Below are 9921 nucleotides of genomic sequence, written 5' to 3'. Positions count from 1 at the left end.
TTTAGGACAAATCCTTAGTGCTCTTTAGGAGTGTTTAGCTGAGGGCAAGTTAAACCAATATGCCCAAAGACCCTCAGTGAGCTCACATTATCTTAGATTCATTAAGTCATTTGTATAATAAAAATCCCCTACCATAGGGGAACCTGGGTGCCTACTGAACATACAACCACGAAGAAGCAGGATCCCATCATCAAATTATATTGTATCTATGCAATCAAGATCCCAGACATCCCAATATGCTTTCTACCTGCCCAAATAAATGCCAATAGCCCTATAAGAGACTAACTCTCTTCTGGAAGATGACAAGGTGCTTTAAAAGCTATCCTGCATCTTACTTGATTCAAGTATTAAATCCTCACAAATCTTCTACTCGATTTGATCAATTAGCTGAGACTAGCCAAGTCATAAACTGCTGGATTCAAGGACAATTTCAATCTACTTTACATTAAAGATGATTAAAATATCTTATGGGAAGAAAGTAATGTATGAATCCAAGAAAGATGCTAAAGGACTAAGGTGAAAAACAAGAGGGCATTTTAAAATTCTGAAAAGATAAAACATTTTCAATGTTAAGTGATAAATGTTATCAATCTAAGTGCTTTGGACATTTAGTTTATATTGAGATAAGCTGGTACAAAGCTACTCTCCGATTTACCTCTAAGATCTTGAATTTCATATAATGAAACAAAGTGGTACGTAATAACGAGAGCAGTTACTCAAATCCAGTTAAAGTTTAAAAGCTCATTTCCTCTACTAAAATATACTGCTGGTAGTTTCAAAATATCACAATAATAAATAAAATCATCTCAAAGCTGAACAAAATCAATTGTTTGACAGCAACAAATGTGCAACATTACGGGGTTCCCTGGTGGTGCAGAGGTTAAAGTCTCAGTGCTGTTAAGTTACCGCAGCCACTGAGTCCTGAGCTGGATCCCCTGATAAGGAGCCGACCCACATGGTACTGTAGGCCTCTCCTGTCTCACCCACTGCTCCCCTCAGCAGTGTATTTCAGTAGATCTGCCTTTCTGCTTCCCACTCTGTCTCTGGTGAATCCTCACCTCTTGTACTTCTGGCCTACACTACAGTTCTTATATGCATAAATTAATATATTTTTAAAAAAGTCAACTTAGTCAAAGAATAGTTTATTTACCAGTTTACACTTCAATTACTGAGCTACATACTAAATATGACACAGGAAACTAATTAGCCTGGTATATCACTGCATGGAATCACTCTACCTCAGAGAAATTGTTCTTTCCCCCAAATTAGTGTCAGTACTTTTCCCACATTTGCAGGCAAATTCTACAACAGTTTAGGAAACATTTTTTGCTGAAAAAGATTGTGCACTTTTCAAAGTGGACCTTTTCATATATTTTTTTAAGGATTTATTTACTCATGCATATAAGAACTGGGGTACAGGCCAGAAGTATGAGGAGGGTGAAAGGAGTCACCAGAGACAAAGCAGGGAGCAGAACAGGCATATCAACTGAAACACACTGCTGAGGGGAGCAGCAGGTGAGACAGGAGAGGTCTGCTGCACCACACGGGTCACCTTGTTGGCTGGGGACTGACCTCATGCTGCAGTGGTTTCAGACAGCTTCATAGTGCCATGCTTCAACCCGCTGAGCCACCAGAGGGGCCCCAAAGTGGTCCTTTTCACATAAAGTGTTTCCATCATTCAATTATTTTGGGGCACAGTGTTCTAGCCAAACCTGAAATACTATGTAGCCAAAATTATGTGCAGCAGGATGGAGATAAAATATATTTGAGCACTTAAAAATATTAAATACCATAGTAACAAGATTTCCAAACCATTGATGGGCGAGTTCATGTCCCACAACCAGAGCAACCCACTGGCGTGATGAGGAACAGGAGTTTTTTGGATCAATAAGCAATGCAGTCTCCCTGTATTTAAAAAAAAAAAAATTTACACAATAAAAGTATTGCAATAAAAACAGACATGAATAAGTTGGGGAGGGAGATTCAAGTAGTAAATAAGCTGGCCAAGTCAGGAGCTAGAGATGTCAAGAAAACATTTCCTCCAAATATACAGGATAAAAAACATTCCAGGAAGAGTGAAGACTGTTCCAACAGAATCCATACAACAGAAGATCAGAGACATGATGTGAGTTTGATTATCAGTTTGTTGACAGGATAGCTGCCTGAGATTTTAGGAAAACTTTGTCTAAGGGATTAAGGAATATGGGGGAAGATGCATTCCGCAGTTCCAAAAAGAACACTGAACAAGCTGTCCAAAACCTAGCTCATCAAATAAATTGAAAAAAAGCAAAAACTTGTTTATAGACCCGTTTTAAAAATTAGACAGCCCACATGTTTGTATTGTGGTTAAAAAAAAAAAAAAAAAAACCACGTAGAAAATTGGCTAGAAAATACTATTTCAGGGAAGATTCTTCAAGCTGGATAAGTAACTATGAAGCTACTGGGAGAAAGAAAAGGCACCAAAATGAGAAACTCAGTCAAAAATATATCTCAAAATATTACTAATGCCAGATGCTAGCTTTCAAATCTTACATATATGATAGGAGTGCCAGAGGGTGTTCATCTGCATTTCTGCAATGAACACACAAGTAGGGGAAGGTAGGAAAATTTACGGCAGATCTTAAAGCGGAAGCTACTCAATTGTAACTAGGAGTGAAGCGCTAATGAAATCAGTAATTGAAAAGATAAGGCAGGGTAATACATCATTAACATACCTATAAGTAACAAGGCCCCAGTTCTCCATGGCACCTTCATAAAATAAATATAAACATTTATTGATATATATACATATTTCTTCCTCAAAATCATAAAATCAAAAAGTTATTACAATTCAGCAATAAAATGAAATTTACTTTACCAGCTGCAAAGTCTGCAATAGCAATGAGATCAATTTTAGGTAGAGGATAAGGAACATTGAAGTAGTCCTTATAAAAAGGCAGGGTTTTAGCAGCAACCTATAAAAGTATAAACAAAAGAACCATCTGATAAATATTTTATTATAGTTCCATATAGAAATCCACAAAGGAATCCTGTTGCAAGCCAAAATATCTCAAGTTACTAAAAACCCCAGGGAGCCCTGCCTCCAAAGATTACCTTAGAACCAAGTTTTGTATATGTTGGTGAAAATTTAATCCACTTATAACTTGGAATGAAAAATGTAACTACATATTTTCCCACCCATTTTCTGGATAAATTATACTTTTAATATTCTCTTAATAATTATCCTATAAAATGTTAATACAATACCACGGCTGGTAAAATTCCAAAATTGTATTAAAAGTAAAAGCAAAGTAGCACAACAAATTTCAGATTAAGTTACAAATAATTGTACTAATAATTGATCAGAAATGTAAATTCCCCAACCTGGAGTTATGGACTGTTGGAACAATCCTCTTCAAGTACATTTACCTCTAACGCAAATTTTCCTTGCTCTGCTTTGCCAACAGGGGTGTAAACACGGACACACACACCATCTTTTGACCTTGTTTCTACAAAGTCATATTCACCCACAACAAATGCCACCAGATACGTAGACATGACAGGTGTGCGGGCAAACTTCACTTCCACTACATTTTCATCATCAGGGTATGGTTTCCGATCAATTACATTCTTAAAAGAAAAAAAGGAAAAGGAAATTTACACAGATTTATGTAAAATACTTTATAAATAACAGCCCCAAACCACTTGCTGCCTCACCTTTCTCCATTTCAGCACTGCTAACTTCTCTGACCCAGTTCAATCATTACTCTTATGCTGTCAAGAGCTTTCCAAAAAACAAGAAGGAAAGTGACCCAATAAAGCATTTACAACAAGAAGTTGGGAGATAAGGTGTTAAAACTACCAAGGACTTGTGAAAGAAGAAACTTTTCCTTATTACCTGTTGATACTTAAGGTACTAGGATGTTTTAAATAAGACCTCAACATTCTTCAAGTGAAATGAACGTGGGAGACAATTTTTAAATTATTAATAAAAATTAAATGTAATTGTGGAATCTGACATTTCATAGGGTACAAATTCCTAGATTTAGAGCATTCTCTGTACCAAAGTAGGCTTTCAGCAAATTAGTGAAGAAATCCGCACTTTACCTGTGGAGTCCCTAGTTACCCTTAGGTGTTCCCCTCTTTCCTATTCAGGTTCAGTTTCCTCCAAGTTCTCTCTGTTCTTTCTTCCAAGAAGACTTACTCAAGAGCAGGCCTGATAAATTTATTCACATAAGTTGTAAAGGAATATTTCAGTTTAATATAGTAGCCTCCTCTCTTAAGAATATTCGAGAAAAGAATGGCATTCCATACATGGGATTCTCTCCATCAATCAAGGAGGCAAAATCCAGATATCATCCAGATACAACAGGCTTTTCCAGGTTCCTCAGACTGATTAGAGACAACAGACTACACTCATCTTAAACTAGGCAGTCCTTGACAATTCACTTTGAGTGGCAAACATTTATGGATGAGATCAATGACATCCATAAAAGAGAGCACATTCCAAGAATATAATCAGTTAAAAACCTAAATACACTTCATTATGTGGCTGTATATTTTGGTATTTGAAAAGGGAGTCATATTTTTCTCTTGTAGGTAGTATTTATTTAATTCATTACTTATGCAGATTTCTAAATTAAAAGTAGATAATTTTATTGATCTAGTTTACAAGGGATTTCTCCATTGGCGGGGTAGGGTAGGATGAGGTGGGATGGCACAGAATGGGTTGGGACAACTTTCCATAAATAAGGCAATTAAAAAAGGAGGGCTTACTGCAAATAAGAAAGCTAAAATCTGTGTTCCTACTATGTATCAGGTCTGTGCTAGGTGGTTTGATGCTATCCCATCTCATCAGTAAGTTAACATGCTAAAAGCTTATTCAAAATTTAACTATACTTACAAACACATACATACCATATTTGATAAAGCTACTCTGTCTTTAGGAACAACCAATGAGATATCAAATGTTGCTTTGATAGCAGGCTCATCCCAGCAAGGAAAAGCCCTCCGGGCATCAGTAGCCTTAAGAAAAGAATATGAAATTAAGTATCGCTGACGTAAGAGACTTATTCCATGAAGTAACCTTTACCTCCTTCTTTCATTCTGTTGTTTATTCATTTTCCCAAATATCTGCTCTCTACTCAGTGCCTGACAATGAGGAAGGCACTAACTACAAAGAAACAACATGGGCTAACTAACATTGCCACATTAGCAATTATGCAGGAAATAGGTCTTCTACAGATTTTAATACTTTATAGCAGGAGAACAATTAAGAAATAATTTTATTTTTTAAATGATATAATAGTTTATCTTTACATCATTTTGTGCCTTTTTCCAACTTAGTTGTAATTCCTGTGGGCTTCCCACCACCAATTCACCCGTGTGCCATCACCATAGCCTAGTACACTTACCCCCATTGAAATATTTTTATTTTTATTTTTTTTCACTTTTTTTTTATTAAAAAGTTTATTTTTACATCATTTTGCACATTTTTTTTTTCATCTCAATTGTAATCCCCACGGGTTTCCCATCACCAAATCACCCCTGTGCCACCACCATAGTCCCGTGCATTTCCCTCCCTTCCCCCCACCCCCGTTTTTGATCCCATTCCCCACTCCACCCCCACATAATGTCTCTGGTCTATGGTTGTTCATTATTTTTGTTATTTTCTCGCCTGGTCCATTATACTCCTGCTATGAGTGAAGAAATATTTTTATTTTTAATAGAACATTTCAACTTTAATGCAAATAACTTCATCAATAATCTTAAGACAAAATTGAGCAATAGTATACTATAAAGATTCAGAGCTGAGAAAACAAAACAAAAAAAGCCTTCCAAGCTTTTATTTTCTAAATAAAAAATAAAATGTTTCAGATTTTTATTTGGAATAGCATCCACGGGAAAAAAGACAGTTCCCAACAGGTATCTGTTTAATGGCATTTCCACCTACTCAGATAAAACTGCTACCACTTGAACTACTTAAAGAGACCTCTATTTTTTCCTTAGAAATAAAAATGAACTTGTTAAAGCAAAATAAAATTTAGTGGCCCAACAGATTATCAGTTCTAAAAGAAACTTTAACACAAAATTTAAAGAGAACCAGTGACAGGTTTCTATATCACAAAAAGGCAGAAAAAAAAGTAGATGTAGAAGTAGTAGTAGTATGTACTTCTAAAATCAAGAAGGGTTTCTTCAAGGAAATATGTTAGATGGCTGATTGCAATCTCAAATAATTTATAGAAATTCAACTAAAATGTAACTAAGACATTTACAAAGTATAACAAAATAAATGGCAGCACAGAAAATTTTAAGTTAGGAATAGCAGCAGCAGAGAAATGAATTTATGCTAGAGGAAATTAAATGAATAATAGACAAGACCTAACGAGTTTCTAAAATATTCAAAATATAAGTGATGAAAACAATAAAAGGTACATTTGGGGGATAGAGACAAGAGCTAAACCTATTAATTATATTCCTGAAGAAGCAATCAGAACAGAAACCACAATGAAGATGTAAGAGAAGAAAATCTTACCACCTTACTACATTGAATAAAGATCTGAATCTGAATATCGATAAGATCCACCAATTTTCTTATGAAAAGTGAATACCTGGTGAAAATTTTACTATGCAGAGACAAAGAGATTATTTATTTATTTATTTATTTAGACAGACTTATTCTTTATGCATACAGAACTGGGATACAGACCAGAGGGGTTTGTGTGTGTGAGATGACAGAGACAGAGTGGGGAGCAGAACAGGCAGATGTGCTGAAATACACTGCTGAGGGGAGCAGTGGGCAGGTCAGGAGGTCTGCCATGCCATGTGGGTCAGCGCCCTGGCTGGGGATCAAATTTGTGCTGTAGTGCCAGTGATTGCTTCATAGTGCTGCACTTTAACTCATTGTGCTACCCGGAGGGCCAGACAAAGAAATAATTTAACAATGGAGAACAACAAAGCATGTTACCATACACAGGGAGGGAAACGTTCCAGTCTATAATTTCTTTCCTTGACATAATGAGTTATGGGAGACTCTGGAACAGTACTTATACAACTTTGAAAGAAAAGCTCTAAGTCAACTGTATTACTTTTATAGTTGAACAAGTTAGGTTTATTATACTCATTGAGAAAGGGAGAATTCATACAAAGAATGCAAGAAAGAATCTATCAAATGATTTGGTATCTGGTTGGGTGATTTGGAAAAGGGTCTAAGGAAGAAGGGATTCACTTTAAATTGGGTACTTTCAGAAAGCAGAGGCAACTTCATGAGTGGATTTTCTCAGTAAAGCTTACCCATCCACGGGAGGCTAGGGCATGCCTTGAATTGTAATTGGGAAAGAAGTAATAATTATTCATTTTAACATAGAGGGAGATGTTTGTTATTTTGTAAGTGCCCCTGTTTTTGTCTGCATGTGATGAAATTACAATAAGTGGCCTTTTTTGTTTGCTCTTTACCATGGTCTCAACACTCTGTATAAGGCTGACATTTATGACAATGCTGTGTCCAACAGTGTAACACAGACTGTTGTGAATGGCAGGGAAGCTTCTGGATGTTAGTGGCCACTCCTTTCTCTCTCTCTCTCTCTCTTTTTTCTTTTTTTACCAAAAAAAAAAATCAATTATATACCAGTAAAACTGGTTATGTATCAAGGCAAATGAATGGTTTTAGATATGTAAAGGCTCGGGCACCTCCACATCCTATCTTAAAAAAAGTGATTTGGAGACACACTCGTCAGTGATTCATGGAGTAAGTGCTCAAAAGGACTAGGATAGGCAATGAAGTTTAAACAGAAATCAGTCTAAATAGATGTGACAAGTTTTAAAATGGAAAGCAACCTAAAATTCTTGAAAGAAAATATATACCAGGTAAAACAAACTGTAAACTGGATCCAATTTTTAATTTAATTTTTTTTTAAAAAAGGATTTATTTATTTATGCATACAAGAACTGGGATACAGGCCAGCAGTATGGGGGCTGGGGGGGTGGGTGGGTGAGAGAATTTATCAGAGACAGAGTAGGGAGAAAAATAGGCAGATCTACTGAAATACACTGCTGAGGGGAGCAGCAGGTAAGACAGGAGAGGTCTGCTGCACCATGTAGGTCACCTCCCTGTCAGGGAATCTAACTCATGCTGCAGTGGTTGTAGACATCTTCATAGTGCTGTGCTTTAACCTGTTGCACCACCAGGAAGGGCCCTGAATCCAAAATTTTAGATGTGCAAAACAATACAGATGTATTGGAGAAAATACAAAAATAGATGTTATCAACTGTTTCATTATCCATAATGAAATTTACTGGAGTAAACACAATTAGATTTAACTCTTTAAAGTACCATTTGCAGATTTAAAACAAACTATATAATTTATAAATATTTAATAAATATAAATCAAAGAAAGCACAAAAATATAATAAGATAGACAACAGACATATCAAAGAACCAAAGATCTGGTATAAAACAGCATTACTAATTTAGTAGGGAAGTCTTGGTTGTCAAATACTAAGAGGACAATTTTAAATAAGGAAAAAAGATACAAAGTATTAAAGCAATTCAGGTAACTGAAAATTTGTTACTTGTATTACATGCACATACAGTACTTACATCAGATAACAAATTTTACATACTTATTTATATGCCTGTATCTACATAAACATAACTGCAGATAATTATTCCCCAGTCCAAAACCCCAATTCCCTTCTTCCTATAATGGAAATAACTGGTATTTTATAGTCATAAAATACAAACTCCCTGGTGGCACAAAGGGTTAAAGCACAGCAATACAAAACTAGCTGCAGGCACTGCAGCCAGAGTTGGATCCCCAGCCAGGGAGCTGACCCACATGGTGCAGCAGACCTCTCCTGCCTCACCGCCTTGCCCCCTCAGCAGGGTACTTTGTTGATCTGCCTGTTCTGCTCCCCACTCTGTCTCTGGTGAATCCTCTCATGACCCCTGTACCTTCGGCCTGTACCCCAGCAGTACTGTATGCATAAATAAATAAATCTTTAAAAAATAAAATACAATTCTAAAAATCATTAATTTAATTATGGCAAAGGTACCTAACTGCAAATAAGTACGCAAATAAGAGCACATGCCCCTTTTCAGAATGTCTAATGAAGGTTGTAGTATTTCAGAAGGAAATAACCCATACCTCAAACTGTGTGACAGCAGCATAGCGCACCTCTCCAGAAGGGGTAGTATATTTACTCCTATAGAAACCTTTCATCTTGTCATTCAGCTCGCCAACAAAATCTATCTTTAAGGTTCCTGTACCTGTGATTTAAAGACAAATGAAAACCATTTTTATGACAATTTTAAATACAAGTTATTAAAAGCATATCCTTAAGACATTAATTCAATTGGTTATTTACAATGTTCAAATCATTCCTTCCTTCCCCAAATACTGCTGGGGCAATGGAGAGAATACAGTAACACTAAAGTAAATAGCAGACTAATCCTAAAAGTTAACCTTAAAATCACCTTTAGGGTGAGTTCTTAGAAAGTACTTTAATATATTTTAAAAAACATATTAATTTTTTATGCATACAAGTACTGAGGTGTAGACCAGAGGGGCAGGGGTGAGCAGATTCACCAGAGACAGAGTGGGGAGCAGAACTGGCAGATTTACTGAAATACACTGCTAACAGGAGCAGAGGGCAAGACAGGAGAAGTCTGCTGCTCCATGTGGGTGAGCTTCTTGGCTACCAGAGACATAACTAGGGCCCCAGTGGTGACAGCACTTGGACTTAAACCTTATGCCACCAAGGAGGCCCCAAGTTCCTTATTTTTTTATTAATTTAGTTTCAAATTACCAATACATGAAGATAAAAACAAGAAAAGCTATAAACATTTATTATTAGATTTAGGCTATTGTGCATGGTGCTTTGAAAGTATTTATGAACTTAAAAGTAGGTATTATCTCCAGTTTTTCAGATAAGAAAACTGAG

The 9921-nt window shown here is 36.2% G+C and overlaps 1 protein-coding gene across 2 annotated transcripts in view; it reads right to left on the bottom strand.

Moving 5' to 3' along the window:
* NPEPPS (aminopeptidase puromycin sensitive) overlaps nucleotides 1-9921 on the bottom strand; it is a 76969-nt gene that overhangs the window by 25745 nt on the left and 41303 nt on the right. The window contains exons 1-6 of one of the 2 annotated variants that reach the window (XM_012726422.1): nucleotides 9126-9245; nucleotides 4897-5004; nucleotides 3409-3609; nucleotides 2858-2954; nucleotides 2715-2748; nucleotides 1791-1905 (exon numbers count right to left, since the gene is read on the bottom strand). In XM_012726422.1, the coding sequence (XP_012581876.1) occupies nucleotides 1791-1905; nucleotides 2715-2748; nucleotides 2858-2954; nucleotides 3409-3609; nucleotides 4897-5004; nucleotides 9126-9200 (630 nt within the window). In that variant the 5' untranslated portion in view covers nucleotides 9201-9245. Of the gene's footprint in view, nucleotides 1-1790; nucleotides 1906-2714; nucleotides 2749-2857; nucleotides 2955-3408; nucleotides 3610-4896; nucleotides 5005-9125; nucleotides 9246-9921 lie in introns of those variants that run through there. The other variant, XM_004684274.1, reaches the window with a different exon arrangement.

This window comes from Condylura cristata, unplaced genomic scaffold (genome assembly GCF_000260355.1).
Source record: "Condylura cristata isolate star-nosed mole 26May11 unplaced genomic scaffold, ConCri1.0 scaffold00017, whole genome shotgun sequence".
Classification (NCBI taxonomy): Eukaryota; Metazoa; Chordata; class Mammalia; order Eulipotyphla; family Talpidae; genus Condylura; species Condylura cristata.
Note: the sequence above shows the minus strand (reverse complement) of the source record. Positions and strands in the feature narration are given on the sequence as shown.